General features: G+C 43.9%; 1 protein-coding gene across 1 annotated transcript; it reads right to left on the reverse strand.

Annotated features, from left to right (window-relative positions):
- Positions 1 to 308: 308 nt before the first annotated feature.
- Positions 309 to 25028, reverse strand: MEAK7 (MTOR associated protein, eak-7 homolog). Its single transcript, XM_075008581.1, has 9 exons — positions 24939 to 25028; positions 21633 to 21776; positions 18151 to 18341; positions 12527 to 12757; positions 11642 to 11786; positions 10002 to 10442; positions 6131 to 6249; positions 4061 to 4240; positions 309 to 2301 (listed from the first exon to the last, which is right to left on the reverse strand). Exons 3-9 carry the CDS (start codon positions 18316 to 18318, stop codon positions 2182 to 2184), a joined length of 1404 nt encoding a protein of 467 aa, XP_074864682.1. The 5' UTR covers positions 18319 to 18341; positions 21633 to 21776; positions 24939 to 25028; the 3' UTR covers positions 309 to 2181.

Below are 25028 nucleotides of genomic sequence, written 5' to 3' on the forward strand. Positions count from 1 at the left end.
GTTGGGGTAGGAGAGCTATTTACCTGGTCTGGTGGAATCAAGAGGGCTGAGCCCCAGCCCTGCTGCCACTTTTGTGTTGCTGTAGCTGCCAGTAGTACCCATTATCACATCCCTCCTCTCTTTGCCCCTCCCTTCTCATGTTACGGAAAACAGTCCCATTCCGGGCACTTCACATTTTTTCAGGCACAACCAAACCCTGACCTTGCTTTAGGATAAATTAAGAAGCTGAATACCAAATTTTGTGGTCCTAACTCTTATGATTTAGGAGAATTTCTTGAACAAATGAACTCACAGATGCACAGTCAGACTCACAGACTTTATATAAACTGTTGGGGAAATTTCAGGATGTGAAAAAACAACTTACAGAAAGCACCAGACATTAATTTATTTTCTACAGTAGTTCTGCTAAATACAATTTAAAATGGTTATAAAAACACTCAGAGGAGAAAACAATTGTTTACAAAGCTCAGTATAAGTTATTCAATACAGACTCTTGAGCACTTTAAACATCCTGGAATGTAACATGATCATTTGGATAAACATATGAGACTGGGCTAAGAGTGGGTATGACATTTATCTGAACCATCATTATGGATAGGGTGTAAGATATAGCTGATTAGCACCTACAGCAGGAGTGATTTCTCTCTGTTCCTCTTTTAACAATAATTTAAATATAATAATCTTGAATACCCCATAAAGTAAAAGTAAGTTCAATGTCATGCTTTGGCACCCACTGAAGAAACACCAGATAGGTAAGGGGACATCAGAGTTGACTGGAACCTGATCAAAGTAGTAAATGACCATGTACACGGTTAAAGTACATTTTATGCATGCTACCACTGCCAACAGTGAAGAATCTAGACCTATTACAAGACAATGACTCCACTCTAATAGAAAGATGCTTTCATGAGATCCCCTCCTTTACTGTGAGAGAGATGCTTCAGTTATACATAATAAAGGGATAAATATTGACTTTTCTGTTCCCCGTGTTGGTTGCTGGGACGAAAATTCAAGTTCTCAGCAGAAGTGGTTCTTTTAGCAAGTAAATTAAATAGCTAGAGGGTTAGCAATATACAAGGTACTGAAACAATAGGTAGGAATGGATTGTAGTAGGAAAAAGCCCTGAATGTGATTGACTGTAGCTACTTACCAGCACAGACAAGTGTTGTAAATAACAGCGCCCAAAAAATAGTCTCATCAGAGAGCAACATGTTTTAAACAAACCAGTGATACCTGATGTTATTGCAACAGATTCTGTAATACAATATTTTCAAAAGTTTTAGGCATGAACCCTAATATTTTTAAGGCATTTGGCCTGGTTTTTAAATGTGTGGCTCCCTGTGACCCTCTCATCGCAAGGGAGACTATCTTTGAAGACACTTTCCAAGAAACTTTCCATTGACATCCATGGGAGTTATGCCTGTGTTAAGAACCAAAGGACGGGCCCGTTGATGAGAGTCTTTGAGTGAATCCCTGAACAACTCCAAGATTGTTTTATTAAGGGCCAAGTTCTGTGCTGGCTATTAATTGAGGTTTCACGCACATAAATTCTAGCATAAGTCAGTGCAGAACAGCAGCAGTATGTCCACAGTTCTGTGTGTCTGTACACAATCCATATGCCATACTTTGTTAAAAAGCTGAGCTTAGAAACATCCTAATTTGAATCAGTTTTTAACAGCAAGAATGCAAATGAATGAAGTGGACTGTTCTACAGGAACCATTTTAAAAAGTTAACTCCTTTCTAGGCTGCATGGACATTTAAAGTATAAAACTGAGTTCATGGCATGCAAGGAATTATTTTCAGGTGAGGTGTCAAGAGCTTGTTTTGCCATCTTAGAGATTCTAGATACGGTAAAAATTAACACTCTGTGTGACTAAGTGGTAGTAATAACACTTGTGCTTAATATTGGCATACAGAGTGGAAAATGAACAAATATTGCAACTGCTGTCATACTTATTTCCAGCTCCAAGCAGGACTCAGCCAGCTATCTAATTTCCCATTATTCCAAAAGAAAGCACCTGCAGTCATGACCATGTTCTGGCCCTACTACCCAGTACTGTTTACAATGTATTCTTATTTTAACTAATTATGCACCTGGAAACAGATCAGAAAATGTTCAGTCCAAGGAATATCAGCATTTGCTGGGATCAGGCAGAACAATCCAAGTCACATGGGTCACCTTAGTTATCTTCATCTTCGATCACCTCTCGTAAACCATCACTCTGGCGACTTTTTCCAGTCATTTCTAACAAGGCCTGAGCCTCAGGGTCTATATCCAGTATGCTCTTCTTACCCTTTGTCTACAACAAAATCAAAAAGACAGTTTAGAATGTCATCACAAATGTCGACAAGGTCAGATCGTAATTAAATTAAGTTTGACTATCCATAAAGCGGTTGGTTGCTTTTAAAGATTGTTAGGAAGAAGGTGCATGTGAACAGAAGAGATTCACTAGGACGTAGCAACTAACTTTGTGCCATTCCAGTGACACAAGACAGCTTGAAGTTGGCTTAGCAGGCTAGTTTGCTGTTTGTGGTTGCTTTGAGTCACAAACCAGTCAGAGCACACTGGTTAATCTGACCCAGTATTTCCAATACAGATGTGAACTTTTTAAGTGTTCCAAATACAATTTGACTGTCCTCCTGAAAGACTAGGTCTCTCTCTATTTACAGCTGTGTGCTCACTGTACAGCCTCTGGCCAGGTTTGCATAATGTGAAAAGAAAATAGCAGCTGCGTAAAACAGACAATCCAACAGGAACAACTGAGGGATATTTACTATAAGGAGGCCTCAGTCCGGCCTCAGGAGCAAAGAAATTTTCTACAAGTCTATTTATGCACATATTAGGCAATAAGACCTTCCCCATTTGTTCTTATTGAAACCAAGCCCCACAAAGATTTGCTGCATCCCTGAGGAAATTATGCCTCTGATTCACTTCTCTCTAACACCCTAAAAATCCCACTTCCTCTTTGGTATTACATGATTCCAGAAGAGGGGTCAGCATCCCCCGGCACAGGTGCCAACAGTGGCACGTGAGCCGGTTTTCATTGGCACGTGAGGCGGGAGCTCAGCCCTGCCCTGCTTCCTCATGCAGTTGGAAGCTTACTCAAAGCCAAGCCACCTACGGATTGCCAAAAGATCAGCTAATGCTATCAACCACCACCTAATCGGTAAAGCTCTGCATCTTCATTTATTTATAAAGCTGTCGTAAGGAGGATTATTAGCGCCTTTAAAAAGTATTACCAGCACTCAGCCCACACATAGAGGTCAAGAAGCCAGATTGCAGCACTCTACCTCAGAAAGGTTGCTGACCCCGACAAAGAACCATACCCTTACTAAAAAGGATTACAACAGTACACCCAAAGTTTCATAGAGATAGTTTTAATTTTCATGATTTATTTCATTTATTCCTCTTGTTCCAGTTGGCATATGTACTTCATGTGTTTTAAATTTCTAGAAGTATTTCGCTACATCTACACGAGACAGTTTTGTTGATAAAACTGGTGTTTTGTCAACAAAATTCAGGGAGCGTCCACATTACAAATGTGTTCCGTTGACAGCAAATTGACAGAACATGGTACGTCTGTCGGCACCATTCTGCATTTCCCCCATGAGGCAGCTCACCTTTCTCGACAGAGTCTGTCAAGAGAAAGACAGTGTGGATGCCCTAGGGGAGGCCTTCTGTCAACAGAAAGGGTTTCTGGGACACCAGGCAGCCCTGTTTCCTGAGCTTCCAGTTGGTTGCTTTGTTGAAAGAGCAGCCTGGTCACTCTCCGTCAACAGAGCGGACCACTTTTCTGATCTACTTTGCAGTCTGGCTGCGATCTGTCAAGAGAAGTTTTGTTGGACGATATCATCCAACAGTAATTTCTGTTGACAGATTGCTCTAGTGTAGACATAGTCTTGTGCTGCCTTAGCAATGAATGTTACAGAAATAAGTAACATGATTTCTCACAATATGGACAAAAAGTCAACATTAAAACATCATAGAAATATGCTTAATATATTCTCCCTTGTACGCAGGTAGGTTAATTTTGCCAACTTTTGAAATACTGTGCTCACCTCTGCACTTTCTGGGAGATCTCCCACTGCCCACACCTCAATGGCATCTAGAGTAAAGTTTTCGTTAGCTGACAGCTGAGGACAGTTGTAGGTGGTACATCTAGGTTTTGCTCTGCTGTGTCCACTCCCATAGTTACTGTCTATCCAGAGCCCAAAGTAATCATGCTGTCCGCCCATGCCCTGTGAAATAAACAATCACGTTAAATAATTATTACACACACATATAAATCAGAAACTTGACCAGGGCTGCAGGCTATATTGTAAGTTGCTAGCTTCAGTATTTATGGCCAGATTTCCCAAGCCAGTGAAATGGGGAGTTTCAAATAAACTTGTGTTTACATATCCAAACTGAATCTGTATGCGTGTAAATAATCCATTCCGCACCCATCTTACATGTCCTACAGGAGCATGACAATTGGGCAGGCACATCAGCTGTACCTTGCCTTGGAAATGTAACTGGCTGTGTAGTCTAACAGCTACTGTTTGTTTGACAATATACCCATTTTAAGGAGGCTATACCTGCTTTAGCCAAGGTTACGGCTACACTAGGCAAAGTAAGTCAACCATGGATATGCAATTCGAGTTACGGCAATTGTGTAGCTAAAAATCAATGTATCTGCATTCGGCTAACTTGACTGTCCATACAGGGAAAGGTCAACAGGAGAAACCTCCCTTACTCCTCGCAATTTGTGAGGCATACAGGGGTCAAATGTGACCCCCTGAAAGGGCAATTTTGCATGTCCATAGTAGATGCGTGAATCAAACCCATGAACAGCAACCCTGAGCAGATCGATCTTCCAGGGTAGCGTAGGTGTAACCCAAGTCTTTCCCATTTAAAGCAAAACTACAAGTTGATGTGGCTTTCTTTAAAGTAAGATTTCACCAGGATGCAGTGATTACTGATGTAACAATCGAGGCAATGCTGACACATTCTGTCTTAGAACACGCACCTGCTTTGTTCCAAATAAAATGAAACACATAACTTTCAGGTCACTATAGGGTCTCGTCTGCATACTTGGCTCAATCTAATTCTTGACCTTCCCCCCCACCCCGCCACTCTCTGATTTGCTCACCTTGATTATCTTTTTCTGATTTGTCCTCCTTGCTTACTGTTTTTGGTTCTCTGTGTCTTAAATATTGAGTCTGTTCTGGTCTGGCTATGGTCTGAAGAAGTGGGTCTGTCCCACGAAAGCTCACCTAATAAACTATTTTGCTAGTCTTTAAAGTGCTACTTGACTGCTTTTTGTTTTGATATCTTTCAGGGGATAATCACAGACAGACCGGGCTAAAAATGAGTCATCTGGCTCTTCAGTTACTCAGGGCTAGGGGTTCTAACACTGTAAATGGTGTGGATATGTGCAACCAAATCTTCCAGCCCACAGTTTGAAGCAGCAGCATTCTGAGGGTTTCCTGCAATGCTGCGTGTGGTTCCCAGCTTGAGAAATGGGTTCTGCTCCTTAACTCCCCGAATCTTCATCTGCACAAAGTCCAGTTCCTTGGCTTAGGAAACCATTTCATAGGGCAAATCTACACTAGGGAAGGAAGCTGATTTCACAGATGCAGTTCTAGCTGTGACGTTAGCATAGCTAGAATCAATATCAGAATTGACTTTCTTCCCTAGTGTAGTCCACTGCTTGGAAGGCAACATCCCTTACTCCATGTGATAGTGTGGAGTACAGGGATCAGCAGCTGAACCCAGAGAACTCAATTTTGCCATGTCTGTTAAATCGAACTCTGGAAGATCACTCTTCCTGGGGTCAATTTTCCCATAAGTACAGAGTAGCTCAGATTTTACCCTCAACAGTTGACTAGTCTAATATGAACATCATCTGTAAATACTCAGATTCACTGGCACTTCCACATTGCCACAGCTTTCATTTTAATGAAGATGCATTAAGAAATCCTCATAGTAAAAATGCTAAGCTAACACATGAGCTAGAAAGATGACAAATTCCTGTAAGAAGTACAGAATAGATAATGTCAGCTGAAGATGGCAATGAAACTACTACACAAGACACTGAAAGACCAGCCAGGAAGCTGAGCCCCAGATAGTCATTTCTTAGTACTCACAAGTCCATTTGGCATAGTTTGCTGCCCATGATTCAAATACATGTAGTGATCATTGTATCCAGTGTATGTGTGCACCATGAGAGAGGGAAAAACGGAAAACAAAAAGCACCTGTTGTCACCTGTGAATAGCAATAGTGCAAAGTGTCAGAGACAAAACAATGGACAACCGTGTGAGTTATCGAGAAGCAGAAAAATAATTCAGAATAAGCACTGATATGTTGACAGATCCAGTACAGATGCTTAATTCAGAATCATAGCCAAAGTCTATTCTCTTCTATAGCTGTGCACTACCCCAGAAATCAATGGGATTGCATAACTGTACATGAGAGCAGAAGCTAGGCCTCTTAGGTATATTGATTACAGTGTAACAACTGGATCACCCACAAAACAGACAAGGATCCACCCACAATCAGATTTTAAGGCCATTTAGCTAGACCAGGGCAAACCCCTATGTGTGGACACGCTTCCTACTTACTAGCTACAACTGGGATGCGCTTGATCAACATAAAAACCACCTTTAATTAAGCTTGATGTGGGTTTTGTATGTAGAGAGCACCTGAGGGTCTGATGCTTCAGTGCCTTCAGCCTCTCGTTACTGACACCTGTACCAGCTTGCTGTAAAATGCCATCTAATCAGCATATAGCACAATATCCATTTCTTGCACAGAAGTGTTTAGACACATTACAAGAGCGTTGCAACTCAGGGCCTATGTTTTCACAAACTAAGCCCCAGTTCAGAAAGCATGTGCTTAAGGTCTTTGCTGATGCAAGGCCAGCGCTAGTATTGATCTCCTTGGCCTCTGAGGCTAGGACAAGAAGCAATGAGCTTCAACTGCAGCAAGGGCGGTTTAGGCTGGACATTAGGAAAAATTTCCTAATTGTCAGGGTGGTTAAACAGTGGAATAAATTGCCTAGGGTGGTTATGGAATCTCCATCACTGGGGACAATTAAGAGTAGTAGCTGGACATCTATCAGAGATAGCCTAGATGGTGCGTGAGCTGCTGTGAGGGCAGAGGCCTGAACTTAATGACCTCTCAAGGTCCCTTCCAGTTTTTAATATTCTATGATTGTCCTCTGAGTGTAAGAAACTCAGAACATGAAACAATGGCTTGGATAACATAATCCTGAACAGCTAGCAAGGGATCCAGCCTGAAACGTTAATCACATGCAAGAGGGTTTATGAAAAGAATAATATGGAGTACAATGAGTGAAGCTATAACTTAGGGAATTGTCTCAATAAATGAGAATGCTCAACAGGGTAAATTATCTATTGAGTCAATGCAAACAGAGTTTCTACACTTGCACATCAATTTTCTCTACAAAATTTCACAAGGATTTTTATCAACCCTCATTTTACTTGGCTAGTATATCTGGCTTAGGTGCGTTTGAATCGATATCTACCAGTTAAAAAAGTGTCTCCTGCAATAAGATGTCAGCAATTTATGAAACCTGACATCCACTGTTATTCTCTAAGGGCGGGAGCTAAAGATTCATAGCAAGACTGCCCAGAAAATAATCGTGACAATGTTTGAAATGCTTTTGAAAACAGAATAGCTTGATGTACTTGTGAGGCTGTGCCCACCCCACCACCAAGAGGAAGAGGTAAAATGGAGAAGAAAGGCCTTGAACAATTAGAAAATGGCTCCCTAAATGAGCCAAGTGGGTAGTGACTTGTTGCAGCAGCCACAAGGGGCCATATATATGTAGGGCTACTCAGCAGAGCGGAAGGCAGTCTCTCTTTGACCTGCTACAGAGAAGGACTGGCTGCTTAGGTGCACCATGGCCAAAGCAGAGCAAAGCAGAGCTACAAGAGCTTCTGGCTGACTGCTAGACTGAGGCCTGAAGGATGGGCAGATAAAGTGCTAAGGCTACAGGGGAAGTGCCCAAAGGGAAAGATGCAGCACAGGAATTTGAGGAGTGCTAAATTGCTGCCAACTATAGGTTCCCTGAGTCAGGAGCCAGAGTAGTGAGTGAGCCTATGTCCCCCTCCTCCATTTTGCACCCACTTGCTTGAGAAAGTGGCCACTATGGACTGCAGTTTGCCTTTGGAGCAAGGGACCAGACCGATGACTGCAGAAGGCCACTGAGGCAAGTAACTGGACTGCCAGTTCCTCCAAAAGTGGGGAGACTGGTGCAAGGCACAACTGGCAAGCTGTGCCCAGAGGTGGACGCTGTGGGTGGGGGGAGCAATGTGGGTCAAAAAGTGATGAAGACAGCAAAGTGGGAGTAACAGCGATGCACCCCTGGAAGAGGGAACCCAATGAGAGGACTGGGCTAATTCCCAGGACAGCTGGCACGAGGTACTGTGGTGGAGAGTCCACCCCATCACACTTGGCTGTTTAAAATTCTTCAAAGCATGTCTTCAGTGTCCAACAAACCCAAAGGCACTGACTAACCCCCAAGATTAGCAACTGGTATACAAAGGATTTTGTAAATTAACTTGCTGGAGTGAAATGCAAAAATCACTTTCATATGTTTACACTGTTATGTATTTGTTACTTCAGCTGCTGCTTCAGAAGCTAAAATCCCTTCTCCTCCGACCCAAGTTTTGTACAGGGAACATAAAAAGCTTAGTTACTAGCCCGATTGCAAGCTTCTGGAGTCAAGATAAACCCTTATATTGTATTTTAAACATGAATATAAATATCTATCCATTGACATACAGAAATAGCCATCTGTTAAATTTATTAAACATTCTGACACAAATTCTGCTGAGCTTCAGCAATGTAAAACTGGAGTCATTCCAGTGAGACAGAGCAGAGTTTAGTCTTGAGTGTATATATCAGGGTGTATTTTACTCTTTAGAGCAGCAGTTCTCAAGGACTCCAAAGTGGGTCACAGCCCCATTTTAATGGAGTCACCAGAGCTGCCTTTAGCAAAAGCCTGAGCCCCACTGCCCAGGACCAAAGCTGAAGCCCTCAAACCCAAGACAATCAGGTTCATGCCTGAGCTGTAACCCCCCCTGCCTAGGGTGGCACAGCTTGGACAAGCTCAGGCATCACTGCCTCCTCCTCCCAGAGGGCTGTGTAGTAATTTTGTTGTCAGAAGAGGATTGCGGAGTAATGAAGTTTGAGAACCCCGGACGTGGACGAACAGCTACACAAATGTAAGGCCGCCATCTAGTGGACATTTATTTTAATGTACTAAATAATGAAGCTGCCTGGACCACATTTTTCTCTCCTTCACACCAGTGGAGCTCCAGTGAAGTAAGTGAATAGAACTGAAAAGAGGATTTATTCTAGGGTGTTTGTTTTGTGCTCATTAAGTCATGGGGGTTTAAAACTGCCAGTGAATAACAAACACAAACTTTCCACAAGCATCAGTAATGGGTCTGAGTTCACAATGGGGCAGAGGAACTAGCCAGGTTTTTACCAAGGTACAGAATTATAGTTTAATTTTGAATGTCATAAGGCAAGCACCTCTGGCACTTTACAGAAGCATACTGTGTTACCCCAGTGAAATTACTTAGTGCAGGAAGTGGATATAGAAAGGTCTCTGCTAAACACCACAAAGCAACAGATACCACGAACCATCAACTTAGCAGGTGAAAAGACATTTTCTAAGGGAAACAATGAACAATTTGATCAATCTAGGTTTTGTAAGGGCTCAGCTACTGCATATTGTCTCTGTATATGAGAAAATAGAATATAAGTAATTGAGAAAACCTACAGATTCATTCGTCTTCCACTGAGACAGTTAAGCTTTTGAAATTCAGTCAGAAGATAGCCAGATGTTAAAATTTGAAAGAAGACAGATTCAATTGTCTTGCAAAAGCTTTTTCCCCTTCACGCCCCTTGATAAAATCTTCAGTGAAGCTACTGTGGCTTTACTCTAAGCCATGGGAATTTTGCAGTAAAATAGAAATTCTTACCTTGAAATTGTGGTTTAACTTCCCATGACTGTGATGCAAACCCACCAAAGATATATCCGTCCAAGTCCTTTACAACTAATATACAGGGACCCTTGTTTATGATGTGCCCACATAGCTGTGAAAAGCTTTCTCCATGAATCCGAGAAGAAAACAACAGCTTCCACTTGTTCTGTAGCTCTGAGGGCAAGTGCGAGTTGATGTAAATGATGGATGGGATGTCAAGAAGACTAACAAATCCTCTTCCTTTGATTCCCTTGCACTTTGGAACCAAATTGGCTATGTCATTAGCTTGATCTGGAAGGGAATGCAGGACAAGGAGCCCCTGTCTGACGGTGACACTGAGGAAAGCAGAGATCTGTGGAACTTGAAACACCCAGTTCTCAATGGTACTTTGATCACACATGGTATCCATGAGATCAGATCCTGTGAGTTTCTTTCCATCTACATAACGAACACATTAACACAATAAAAGCTTAAACATTTCTCACAAGTGATCTGCATAGCTGCTTATAGCCTCCAACTCTATATTTTCTGCTAAGTGTATGATTACTTGCCTTCTAATTTTGTACAGTGGAAACACATGAACATTGGCTTGCTAAACCTAGGGTTGTGAGTTCAGTCCTTGAGGGGCCATTTAAGGATCTGGGACAAACATTAAAATAAATATGTCAGGGATGGCGATAGGTCCTGCAGTGAGGGCAGGACACTGAACTCAATGACCTCAAAAGGTCCTTTCCAGTTCTATGAGATAGGTATATATCCACTTATTCACATTTGTACATTATTTGAACAAATATTAAACTGCATATGGAAGAAGCTAATACTATCTGCAAGGAAGTACACATCTGTATTGGAAAGGAGGTTACCTCTTTGTAACTTGAGACCTCCCCTGGTTGCGTTACACAGGTGGCTGAGAAATATGATGTCTGAGGGTATGTCTATACTTACTGGGAGATTGACCTGGGCAGGACTGATCTTCCGGGGTTCGATTTCACGCGCCTAGTGGGGATGCATGAAATCAAACTATCTGGGGTCAACACTTTATCCTGTACGCCTCATTCTCGCTAGTAGTAAGGGAGGTTGACGGGAGATTTTCTCCCGTCAACCTCTCTCAGTGAGGATGGCCAAATAAATCAATCAGAGATATGTCGATTCCAGCTACGCAATTGCCATAGTTCGAATTGCATATCTATGATCAACTTTAAGGTCTAGTGTAGATCTGACCTCAGTTTAATGTAACAGATGTCTTCTACAAAAAATGATATAGCAAAGTATGTTCTCGGTCACCCAGCAGAAGCAAAGACAGCCATGAATGCATACAAATGCACCAAAATATCAATCAATGTAAGGCAAGCAATTCTACCATGGTGACAAGGCCTAAAGAGATAAAACACAAAGCCATAAATCTGCTTGACAACAAATGAGATTGAATTGGGAATTCAAATCCAAACCACTCCTGAGTTCCATCAGGAAGTGTAGATGGGTAATTAAAATCTCCAGATCTCAATTAAGCCCTCTGATTTTGGTCTTCATCTGAATTTCTAACTCCAGGTCAGAGAGAGCAAATATTTTGCAAGAGTTGATTCTGAACAGAACTGTACCGTTTTCACATAAATTAGTGCAGCACTTTCACCACTTACCTTCAAGTTTCAGTTCTGATAACAGCTGAGAAGCCAGAGTCTTTACACCACTGGCAGGATCCTGTGTCTGCTCCAGATTCCAGCCCACCAGCAGATTCCTGTAGCTCAATACATGTACTACAGAGGTGATCAGATCCTCTGTGAACTGAAAGGGCATCAGATTACCATTACAACTTAATTCTTTATTTAAGAAAATTGCCAAGAACACCACAGAGCACTTCCCACTCTCGCCCACCAGGGCATTAATCAGGGCTTATCACATCAGTCTGGATGATATGGACATTGTAGATATATGTAAATGTTATGAATAATATCTGTCTGCTGTAGTTCAATGTCACAAATATTCCTGCTTCTCATTTTTAAACTCCCTTTCCTCAAAGATTTCACATATAAACCTTAATTCTCAAATACACTTCCAGGGTAACAAATTTTACACATAGGTGAACTGAGAAGAAACAGGGCCAGGTCGTGAATTACACTCCTCCAGAGGCACTTGGAAGTGCTTGGGCTGCCACATCCCTTTTGTTTGTGCAGCTTGTTCTCCCTTTGAGCTCTTCTATACTGTCTCTTTGGCTGTGCAAACCTTGACTATGCCTCAAAGGAGCAGTCTATAAGCTTCCCACAGTGAAGTCCCTGCATCTTCAGACAGGTTCACAGAGGGCAGAGAGGAAAAAGCTTATGTATGTCCATCCCCACAGCACACGTGCACGATTGCTGTATGCAGTTTTGCCCAAAAATGATTTCCCCAAGTCCAAGGCAGTGAGTGGCTAAGCTAGGAAAAAAGGCCATGAGTCCTGAAGCCCAGGCCAGTTCTCTAGCCACTACCCTCCAAAACATTCATGAAAGCAAAACCTAAATACACACAAATAATTGTTTTCTCTTTACCTCTTGGATTTGTTTTCCCGTCACAGGCCCTTCGGTACCAGATATCATCCTCATTATTATGCTACTCTTCTCCTCTACATTGCCTTTCAAAAGGGCTGACATAAAAATTACAAACTGCTCCTTAACAATCTGGTCACATGATCCAGGTGACTTCCCTGTCAGATCAACATTTTTCATTCCGCTGTACAGCCTAAAGGTCATTTGCTCTGGCAGTGCTTCCTGGATATAGGCCTGCCAAAGACAAAAGAGTTAAGGACAGATTTTTAACGATGAAGAACAAGATTACTATATGCAGCTAAAACATTCCAGCTACTTTGTGTCTGGGTATACCGAGTGAGATATTCAGTTCCTAATCCAGGCTGAAACTCTCCCGTCCATCACTCTATCATCCAGCAACATCCCTCATCCGGCAGCACCCTGGATGTTGCTGGACCAGAGAGGACATGCACCAGAAAGCTCCAGCTGTACAGGGCAGAGCAGAGCCCTGCTGGTAGCAGGGAGCCCACTGGCAGCCCACTCTGAGGAGCCCCAGTGGCAGCCCCAGGGCAGGGCGCTAGGTCTGAGACTCCCCACCACAGGGAGCTGCCCAGCTGGGGTTGGGTATCTCCACCATGGGGATCCCAGCCCCAAGCAGGCACCTTGCCTGGAGCCTCATTGTGGGGAGCCAGTGGGGAGCCTGGCCTGGCCACTGAGCCTTGCTGGCAGCCCTACAGCCACGGGGACCCCGGCCAGAGCCAAGGAAGCTCAGCAGCCCCATGGCAGGGAGCCAGCTGGGGCACGGAACCCTACTGGCAGCCTGCAGCAGCAGGGAACCCAGCCAGCTCCCTGTGGGGGAGTCTCCTCCAGGCAGCCTGGGGGACTGACCTCCCCTTGTCCAGCAAATCCCCTCGTTCAGAACCACTCAGGTCTCAAGAGTGCCAGTCAAGGGAGGTACAACCTGTATCTATTTTTTATATATATATATATATATATATATATATTAGAGTAAAACTTCCATAGAGTATCACTTCTTACAGAGGCAGTGCCCATTATTATCAACTACGTCACAGACTCCCTAAAATTTCCAATAGAATTTTTAAGGCCTTTAGTTATTTAGAAATGAATAGGGCACAGGTTCAAAACAAAAGGAAGAACTTCTTCCCACAACACACAGTCAAGCCAAGGATTTGTTGCCAAGGTATGTTGTCACAGCCAAAGTTATAACTGTGTTCAAAAAAGAGTAAGTTTATGGAGGATAGGTCCATCAATAGCTATTTAACCAAGATGAGCAGGGGTACAACTACAAGCTCTAGAAGTCCCAAAACCACCAATTGCCAGAAGCTGGGACTGGAAGATTGAACGGATCACTCAAAACTGCCCTGTTCTCTTCATGCCTTCAGAAGCATCTGGTATAAGCCACTCACAGTTGGCCTGGATGGATCACTGGTCTGACCCAGCATGGCTGTTCTTATGTAAATTCATAGCAATCATCTTAAACTTGAACTTATAGAAAGTTAAATGTATACAAGTGGAGCATTCCCATAAAGACACACTGTTTCAAAGATTTGTGGCTCAGTTAGTAGAACCAATGTCTTGAATATATTATGCCAGGCTACGATGGTTCTTTTTGAAAATGTGGCTCACAACTGCATTTAAAGAAATGGACACATGGAACTTCCCCCATTTCATTTTGCTTCTTAGAAACCAAATGCAGACAAGATATTTAACTGTGAAAAGTAACTACTATGTATGTCTAGCAAATAGCTGTAGAAGATACCTTAGGGCGAAATCTAGTTCACCTTACTCACGTAAAGAGCCCTAATGATGCTGGACAGAAGAATTCAAAGGGACTTAACAAGACAGGAAGGTGAGCAGGCTTTGCATTTCTAATTTCTGTACAACTTCATACACTATATCATAGATGTAATATTAAAGGAGATATCTGGTGCTTGAAAAACTTTCACAGTATGTAAAATAACTGAAGGAGTTTAAAACAAAGTAGACTAGTGGTTCCCAACCTGGTGTCCGTGGACCACCCATATTGCAGGGGGTCTGTGAAAAAAATAAAAGAGAAATAAAAATGGTCATAGAAAATAAGTTTTAAAAAATTGCAAAGTTCCAATCAATTATTACTTGTCAACTCTGGCCCTCCCCTGGACTGAGACTCCCTCTTTAAAACCTCCTTTGGAACCTCCCACTCATGCATCTGACAAAGTAGGTCTTTGCCCATGAAAGCTTATGCTCTAACATGTATAGTAACAGGTGCCACAGGTCGTCTTGATACTTTTAAATTAAATATCTTCCAGTAATGTTATTAATTGCCATCCAAAAATCTATGTTGAGGTTTCCTTCTTCTTATAATGAAGTGTACTTAGTGGCTAGAACTGGCTTTGATGGGTGTCCGTGGATGGTTTGGTGGGGGGTGATTGAGAGTCTGCACTAAGGAAAAGGTTGGGAACCAATGAAGTAGACAAAAATATACTCATATGCTGGAGTGGAATGTGATTTTTACATAGCAGAGAACATCAGGGAGAATATGCAAAGCCTTTCACCTACGTTCAATACCCTGAGCTCGATCCAGCTCTCATTTGAACTAGTGCAAAACAGCAGTAACGTCACTGAAGTCAGTGCAGTTATAGTGGTATAAAAAGCAATCAGCTCAGCCTCAGAGCCCTTCAGTCCTCTTCTAGAAATAAAGGGCCACACTCGTGGGGACATCACTGGAAGCTGGACCACGTACTTTAGGTACAGCCAAGCCAATATGTAGGGCTCAGTCTCATTCCCACTGACGTCAGTGGTAAAACTCCCATTGATTTCAGCGGGAGCAGAATGGAATGTAGTCTGTTGGCAGGGCTACACTACTGCTTACGACTGTCTAACTTATGTCGCTCAGGGGCATGACAAAATGCCTCCCTCCCTGCCTCCCTCCCTCCCCCAGTGATGCAAGTTACGGTGACCCATGTGCTGTCAACTCCAGTGCTGTGTCAGTGGGAGAGCATCTTCCCCAGAGGTACAGCTGTACGGATGTAGCGCTTGTAGCGTTAACTGCCTTTCAACGTTAAATATTATATGGACAGAGGGACCGACACGTAGAATACAGGCATGTTCGAGAGATTTTCTAAAAGTGCCATCAGATCTTGAAGTGAGACAAAGAGCATGTGTAACCGCCTACAGGTGGGCTCAAACCTGGGACCTCTGGAGATCAGTGCAGGAGCCTTTACAGTGTGAGCCGAAAGGCAGCTAGCACTCAACTAAGGCTGTACAGGAGACTCATGCTTTCTCTGGGTAAGTGGACTAGGTGCCCTACATGTAGCAGTGAACCACATCTAGGGTGTGGGTTACACATGCATGTCTACACTATGGACACTTTAGCTCACAGCTGCAAGACTCCAGAATGCCACTCTGGGATGTTGTGCAGATGCATCCTATACTGATGGGAGAGGCTTTTCTGTTGAGAGAGCTACTCCTCTGGCAGAAGTGCATTACCTATCTTGACAGAAGAATTTTTTCATTGACCTAGCTGTGTCTACACCAGGAACTGGGAGGCTTACTTACACTACTCAGGAATGTAAATCTGTCACATCCTTGTTGACAGATTTAGGTTGATCTAAATTTTAAGTGGTGACTAGGACTTAGCTACACACCTCACCTGAAGAGTGTCACACCTTCACAATGCAATATTATTGGTTTCCCAGGTCCCTTCATCACCACTGCATTGTTTTGTCACATTGGTAGATATGACTTTTTTTTCTGCTGAAGGAGCCTTATAAACATTTAAAATAAATTTACACTTATGTTTTCATTTGGAATCCTTTCTTCGACTGGCCTAAAGAAAACTAATTACATTAAATTACAAGAATTTCTTGAGAAGACAGAAAATAGCAATGTCCATTGTAACCCTCATTTTATCTGTTCAGTATTATTATTTATATGATGGTAGCATCTAAAAGCTTTATTTTGCTAGGCAGTGTAAAATAAAAAGCAAGTAATGTTTGGTATCCCAAGCAGCTCTAGCACAAACGTTCAAATGAAGATATAGGTTGAACCTCTCTAGTCTGGCACTCTCTGGTCTGGCGACATCCACAATCCAGAATGATTTTAGTTAGTCAGATGTCCATTTATCATGGGTGTAGCCAAGTTTCCCGCAATTCCAGAAAGTTTGTTTACAGCCACCAGCCCTGGAACTAAGCGTTCAGTGCTGTTATTTAGTTGTAATTTACCTTCTCTTCCAAGAGCCCAGTAAGCTGTGCACATGTTGGTAATGACGCTAAACAATATTGATCTCCTGTGGCCAGCACATTCTCTCATTTGACACTGGTCAGGTCCTAACGGTGGCGGACTAGAGAGGTTCAACATTCAGAAGCCCAAGTGATTTTCAAAAGCACCTGTCTACATGTTAGGTGTTAAATACCTTTGAAGAACAGGCCTTTACCAGTTAAGCAAAGATCTATGTTTGTGGCAGTGTGTGCTGTACAGACACTGCACACTCAGCTAGCATAGGTTTAAAGAGCAATGTAGATGGTGAGGTAAGACTTAGGTGAATAGAATAGAAGCACGCCAGAACCTCAGAGTAGATATTCTACATGGCTCTCTTCGTGCCTCCAAGCTGTGCATGCCATAGCGGTGTAGTATCCTTCTCGCTCCCCTCTGCCAGAGCCATCCCCCAGCACAGAGAAAGATTTTGGCCGTGGGAATAGGCTCTGTCAAAGGAGAGGCAGTGGGAAAAGGGTCCAGGAGTGTCCCACTGCTAGGGACTGCCCAGCTGCCTTTCCACTGCCAGACATAACTACACAGTCCCTAAACACCACTTTCAGAGTGGATAAGGACTACACTGACAATACAGTGAAAAGGACTGTTGGGGAAACAAAGGCACTGACCGAGGACGTTACTTGCCCAAATTCACAGAGCAAGTCAGCGGCAGAGCTGAGAAGACAACTTGGGTCTCTTGGATTCCAGCCTTGCATGCTAGTCACTACCCACATACCCCTCTTCACCAAGCTCCTGTTTAACCTATTACGTTTTGTATTTTAAAACACATTTTTATTCCTTCAGCTTAGACACCTGACTGCTGTCACACTAAGGCTGTCAAGTGTTACAAAAATATTTTTCTTCCTTTTACTTGATTAGAAAATTAATGCAATGTTAATCACAGAGTGTAATATATGTTAATTTGCTAAAACAGGCCACCATGGTTTAATCAGGCAAAATTAAACATTCAGTATGGGGATGAAGAGTAGGAGCTGTGAGTGCAGTCCAGAATGACATAACTAAACATAAATCTAATTATGTCACCCCTTGCCAAGAAATTCTGTAAATTAAAACATGCCCATAACTTGTTGGTAAGAGAAATATTCTATATATTGGTCTCTGCAAAACATATTCAAGCTGCTGCTAAGATACTTCAGAATCAAACCTGTTCAGCTCAGTGCAGCTAAAGGGATGCTAGATACAAATAATCCTCAATTATTAATAATCTCAAACTGTAAGAAAAAAAAAAAGTCTCCTCCTTCCCCCCCAAGTAAATACTTAATACACAATTAAAATAAAATAATACCTAAAATTAACTACTTATGAATCTCTGTTTCTTGTCTAGAATAATATTCAATAAATTACTTTACAGATGTATTAAGCATAATAGATCTTGCCTTTAACATTGCCAGGGTCACAGCTTTTCTGGGAGCTTTTCCAGTCTTTACACCCCCTGATCCATCCATCCCAGATAAAGTATCAAATACTCCATCGATGTCTGCCTGCTCCTCAGGAAGAAACCTTGACAGGTGGTTCTGATAGCAGCTGCTTTCCACATTTCCCATCTTTTCAAAAATCTGATGAAATCCTATGATGAAGAAGAAAGGAAAAAAGGATAAAAGCATGGGAAAAATAAATTGGTGGGGGGAGCCCTCAACATAGAATACAAAAACTCACATATATGTGCAAGTTTCGTGAAAGGGAAGGGAGGAAATAATCAAATCAGTCACAAAACTTTGCCATTAGAACTCCGTGAAGAGAGAGATTGACCATATTCTAATAAGAAGAATGTGAACAATGAAGAGCATTTACAAAAAACAAATATGTAGTGTAAGTTGCGCACTGAGCCCACCCTGTCTACAAGTACAAACATCATTTGGGACTTATCAAATGGAAAAACCAATATGATTTAATCATTAAATTAGCTTCAACCGAGTTCATGTCAGTCGGAATACATCAGTAAGTGCAAGTGGACAGACTTGGTATGGAATCTTTTAGGATGGATTATGGGTTTCTGATGAGTTTATGGACTGAAACTGGCTCTGCCAAATAGTATGTGACAGAGGGAAAAAAAATCAGTTACAGGTAGGCTCTCAATGAAGAACAGATGACAAATCATTCATAAGCCATTCAAACAGTCGAGAAAAATGACTTGACAAAGCACTGAGAGATAAGAGCTAAAGAACTTGGTTCACATGGTTCTGGTAACTCAGGAGAGACGGTACCAAACCTGCAGAACTATTATGTATTCAGTAGACTCTCCAATGGTCACATGAGTTCCTATGCTATTTAGGTAGTAGGGATGCTAAAGTCTAACCAGTTAACCTACATCCAGGCAAAATACAGTATGTGGGTCAGATGCGGCCTGCAGGAGCCTTGGCTGGCATCTCAGACCCTCCCTCACCTCCCATCTTCTGCCACCATTCCTGCACCCTTACCCCAAGTAAACCAAACCCTCTGCACCACTACTTCTGCACCCACAGTGCTTCTCCAACCCTCAATCCCCTCCTGCACCCCCCTCCAGGTCAGGATCCTCTCCTACACACATGCCCCCTTCTGGATCCTGAACCCCCATCCTGAGCTTCCTTCTGTACCTAACCTCCATCCCAGACCCCGCACCTCCTCCATTAATATCATGAAAGAGTGCAGCCCTTGACAATTTAGCAAATTCTTGGAGAGGCCTCCCATCAGAAATTACTGCCCACCTCCCCCAGGTTAACTGGTATGGGCTGGAGAAGCCCTCCACCAGGTGTGGTCAGGGAGTTGCTCCACCCTCACAGGACAGGAGCAGCTACTATCCATGGCAGGGGCCTCCCCAGCTGTTCTCTGACGCATTTAATAAGTTAACTGGTTAAGCCTAGTGTTTCACCAGTTAAACAATTAAACAGGATTTCATATCCCTATTAGGAAGATAACCTGCTTGAAAATATCCTAACTATAGTGGACATTTCCCCAGCAAAGGAGGAAGGCAATGGGGCTTTCGTGTCTAAATTTGAACAAGACTCTCAACAAATGAACAGGCCCAGCCCTAGGAACACAAAGGGACACCTGCAACCCCGATGACACCAGTTCTCTCCAGAGCTCAAAGGGAAGAGAAGGGGTGAAAATCTCAAAAAAGAAAGCAGACACTAAAAAATTCAGAGCCTGAGAATATTGAAAGAGATGTGCAAAAGGAAAAGGACATGCTTTTGGAAAAAGAGGAGATCTTCTAAGCTGCCAGAGCAGCATGAGAGACTTGACTAGGAAAAGTACGGTCTAGGAAAAAGGGGTGCTGGACCCCTGAAAGGACATTGACTGAACTCTCAAAGAACGATCAGGTGTGATCAAGAAACTGAAGCAGGAAATTATGGGGAAGCATTTCTTATTTTGCATGGCTCTGCATTTCTCTTGCTCCCTTTGAAGCTGATCGATTCTTTCAGAAATCCTTTTGCAAAGTTTGTCTATGGCCATTTCCTTCCACTATCATGTGTCCCTGTGGGGGGTGAACTACAAACAACAGTTCCCAGAAGATCGAGGCTCTACGGCAGCCCTGGGCAAGCAAGACTAGCGAGTGAGCCGCATGAGTAGACCTCCTTTGTCTCAGTAGGCTGCAAGATTGAAATCTAGGGGTGGGCAACCCGCAGTCTGCACACCCCTTCTGTCTCTCTCACGCCTCTTGCACACTGCGGCACTAGAGCCTCACACTTAACCTATTCCTTCCCCCTCCCAACCAGCACTTTCAGAATGCCGTCAATCAGCTGATTCATGCTCTGTCCCTGCTCCTCCCCCTCCCTCAGCTTGAACAGCAGCAAATCAGATTCAAGTTCTGGAAGGGAGGGGGAGAACTAGGGAAGGAGAATGAAGCAGCTGACTCATGGTGCACTGACAGGGCTGGGAAGGAGGGACTCCAGTGCGTGAGAGGCATGGGGAAAATGGCAGAGAGAGGGCGTGTGGCCACAAGTAACCCACCACTGCTACAGGGGAAAGAGTGCTTAAGGTACAGTGGATTCTGGCGGCCTGGAGCCATTGAGTCACAGGATCTCATTTCCAGAAGGCATCAGAGAGAGGGTCTGTGACCAGGAAGTGTGTCAAAGAGGCCACATGGCTCCCTCAGCCAGACACTTTCAGCAGTATTCATGGACATAACAGCCCAGGAGCCTGCCCAAGGCTCCTGCTGTGCTATGGGCTGGCGGTGGGCCAGATCTGGCAGTTTGGTAAGCTGCATCTGGCCCACAGGCTGTATTTTGCCTGCCCTGACCTACGTGCTGCTTTGGTCCAATCACCTCCAGTTGTCTCAGCACCCACCAGGGGGGCTACAGCCCTCCAGGTGTAGCTTACACAGTCATGAGGCTCTCCCACCTGGGCTGTGGATGAATGCCTCACAGTATGCAGAGGAACAAGATGGGTGAGGTAATATCTTTTATTGGTCCACGACAAGATTACTGCGGGACCAGCAGAGCTACAACCCGAGCAGCCAGCCTTCAGTGACTAGTATCAGAGAGGTGGCCATGTTAGTCTGTATCTTCGAGAACAACAAGAAGTCCTGTGGCACCTTATAGACTACCAGATATTTTGGAGCATGAGCTTTCGTGGGCAAAGACCTGCTTCATTAGATGCATGAGTGACTCCGCTCCAAAATATGTGTTAATCTATAAAGGTGCCTCAGGACTTCTTGTTTTCAGTGTATTCCAGAGTGCCACCTTGCCAGCAGGGATCCTGCACCCCCTTCCCATACACTCTGAAGTCTTACGGGATAGAGGGTTCTAGCTGCTCCAGCAGGGAGGGATGTTGAGGGAGGCAGTGGGGATAGGTGGTGTTTTGCCAGCATGCACTGATGTTGCCTAAGGAGTCACTGCAGCGGACAGAATGAACTTTTCTGCCACTGGCTAGTCATACGTACCTGTATGGCGAGCAGTTCAAATCTGAAAGAAGTTTCAGTTGCTGGGTTGATTGAAAAAGTCTTGTAGGATCTCACGGCTAATGGCAGAGAAGACTTGTGGCCCTTGTAGCAGGGTGAGTCCCCTGCACCCACTTCTGGTTTTGGCTGGTTAAATAAAATGGACTAATTACCTAATATTCTTAAGCACTGTTATTTGTGTCTCTTTAATCACTCAGTTAATTGTTTAGAAAACAAACAGAACCTCCCAGTGACCAGCAGAGACTAGCTGTAAAGGATGATGCTTCACTGGCTTTCTAAAACCTCCCACCAAATCTCTGTGAACATAGCACTGCTGTTAAGGAAATTGTTAGGGTATTTGGAGATCTCAAAACAAAAGTTGTTTATAGGACACAATAAAACAACCAATCCTAACCAACCCAGCAGTTTAAGATTGTGCGATTAGACATTTGGCAGCCCTACTTTTAATGGACAAGAGCAAGTCTGGAAGGTCAACAGATGGGTAAAGTCAACAAAATGCCACTTGAGAAATTATTAGAGTGTAATGTAAAGGTGGTTATGTATTTTGATGCTGACACTGTAGCTACGTCTACACTTACTAAAAACTTCAAAATGGCCATGCTAATTGCCATTTTGAAATTTTTTATGAGGTGCTGAAATGCATGAGCTCATAGAAATAAGGGGATTTCGATGTTGGCAGCGGCCTTTCGAAAAGGACCCCCATGTAGACGAGCTGCGGGCAAGCGAACCATGGCACCTTTGAAGTGCCACAGCTGGCTGCGTGCTAATGAGGCACTGAATATGCATTTCAGTGCCTCATTGGTATTCTTCGATTTGGCCATTAGCATGGCCATTTTGAAGTTTTTAATAAGCGTAGACATGGCCTGTTTGTTTTAATGGCGATGTCTACACTAGCCCAAAACTTCAAAATGGCCATGCAAATGGCCATTTCAAAGTTTCCTAATGAAGCGCTGAAATGCATATTCAGTGCTTCATTAGCATGCGGGCGGCTGCGGCACTTCGAAATTGACACGCCTCGCCACCGCACGGCTCGTCCCAACGGGGCTCCTTTTCGAAAGGACCCCGCCTACTTCGAAGTCCCCTTATTTCCATCTGCTCATGGAAAAAGCCTAAGCAAAAAAAAGCCTAAGCAAAAGTAGTGGCGCTGAGACCAGGGCTGGGAAGCACGCTTGGGCCAAGGTAATGTGGCTGGGGCCGGGGCCAGGAAGACAGCTGGGGCTGGGACCACGGTAACACCAGCAGCACCAGGGCCAAAGTAATGCCACTGGGGCCAGGGCCGCAAAGCCAGCTAGTGCCAGGATAACATGGCCAGGGCCAGGAAGCTATCTGGGGCTGGGGCCACAGTAACGCCAGCAGGGCTGAGGCCAGGAAACAAATAAGCTGCTGGGGCTGGGAAGTCGGCTGGAGCTGGAGACACAGTAATGCCATCAAGCCGCTGGGGTCGGGCAGGATCGGGGGAACCGGCTAGGGTGTGGGGGAATGCTGGCAACTCTGGGAAGCCTGCTGGAACTGGTGGAACGCTGGCAGTGACGGGGCTGGGGGAAAGCGGCATGTCCGTGCCAATTAGCTGAGCCTTTCAGTTAAACGAATACCAGATAAAAAGAGAGTTTACTGTACACATTCAGCATATTGTAACATTAAAATTGATAGGTTACATGAGGTATTTTGCCTAAGCACCTACAAGTTAAGCAAATTCATATATTAACATGCCAATTCTCATAAAGGGGGTTAGAATCACAGCCCAAATCAAATTACCCTGCTAGGCCATATGTATTCCTGACATGTGTTTGTTAACGGCTCTTTAAAATCTCACCTGATTGAGATTGCACAATTTCCCCACGCAGTTTATTCCAGTACTTCCACACTCTGACTGGAAGTTTTTCCTAATGTCTAACCTAAACCTACCTCCCTGGCTGCAATTTAAGCCTGCTGTTGCTTGTTGTAATGACGTTTTATGTACTTGAAAACTGTTATGATGTCCACTCTCAAGCTTCTCTTTTTCAAACTAAACAAATGCCGTATTTTCCACCTTCCTTCCTACGTCATGTTTTCTAGACCTTTAATCACTTTTACTGCTCTTCTATGGACTTCTTCTAATTTGCTCGCATCTTTCCTAAGGCTCTGTCTACACATTTCAGTGTAAGTGGCAGTGCTTTAACATGGCAATGTGGCCATGGCAGGAGCACTCGGATAGAGGTTTAATAGCGCTTTGTGCAAACCACCTCATGGGGGAAGTCGCAAACTGCACCTGAGAGCCCAACTCCTCACAATGTAGCCCAGTTTAAACTGTCACTTTACAGAGATGTAACTTGCTGTGATCGAGGGGAAGGTAGTGTGATTTTTCACACCCTAGGCCAGAAAGTTGCAGTGCCATAAAATGCCAGTGTAGACTTAGGGTATGTCTGTACTACACAGCTTTTAGTAACAAGGCTATGTTGACACAGCCCTGCTGCTAGAAGTCAGTTCATGTGAACATCGTTTGTCTGCACATTTGTCAACAAAATACCTCCACCCCAATAACGGGGTTTCACATTCTCAACATCAGAGCACTTCTGTTAACAAAGCAGTGTTCACACTTTCACTTGCCACAGCAAAACTCTGTCAATCATGGGGGCATGCGTGGGGGGGGGATCTAAGCACCAATGGACAACAGAAATGGTGTTGATCAAACACAAGGGTAGACCTGCCCCTAGCCTGAAATGAGGCACCCAGAACTGGATGCAATAACTCAGCTGAGGCTTAATCAGGGTGGAGTAAAGTGCAAGGATCACAACTTGTGTCTTGATTACAACACTCCAGACAACGCTCCCACTTTTTTGGCGACAGTGTCACACTAATGACTCATAAGGAGTGACCCAAGATGACCCCCCACACTGCCCTGATCCTGCTTAGGCCATCCATCCCCTCTACGTGTGTCTTGTTCTTTTTCTCTCTCTCCCCCACCCCCGTGTGTGTGTGTGTGTGTGTGTGTCTCTCCCTGCGTGTGTGTGTGTGTGTGTGTGTCTCTGTGTGTGTGTGTGTGTGTGTGTGTGTGCGCGCATCTTGTTCTCTTTCTCTGTGTGTCTCTCCCTGTGTGTCTACGTCTGTGCGTGTGTGTTAGAGAGATCGCGCCCTCAGTCCTCAACCCACGATCACTATATGCAGATTAATCCCCCCGTATACACGGCAACGACTATCCCCTCGTGAATATTCATGATACATTAATATTCACCGATGCTTCATAACATTAGCCCGTTACAATTAATATTCGTGACACGCCCCCTCGCTGCTACTCCCAGGACCCCTTACCTGGCCGCGGCTGCGCAGGACCGCTCTGGTCTCTCCCCCGGCGTCTCGCCGCAGCGGCCGCCTAACTCCCGGCCCTGAGCGACACCGAAT

The sequence above is a fragment of the Carettochelys insculpta genome, chromosome 14 (genome assembly GCF_033958435.1).
Source record: "Carettochelys insculpta isolate YL-2023 chromosome 14, ASM3395843v1, whole genome shotgun sequence".
In the NCBI taxonomy this organism is placed as follows: domain Eukaryota; kingdom Metazoa; phylum Chordata; order Testudines; family Carettochelyidae; genus Carettochelys; species Carettochelys insculpta.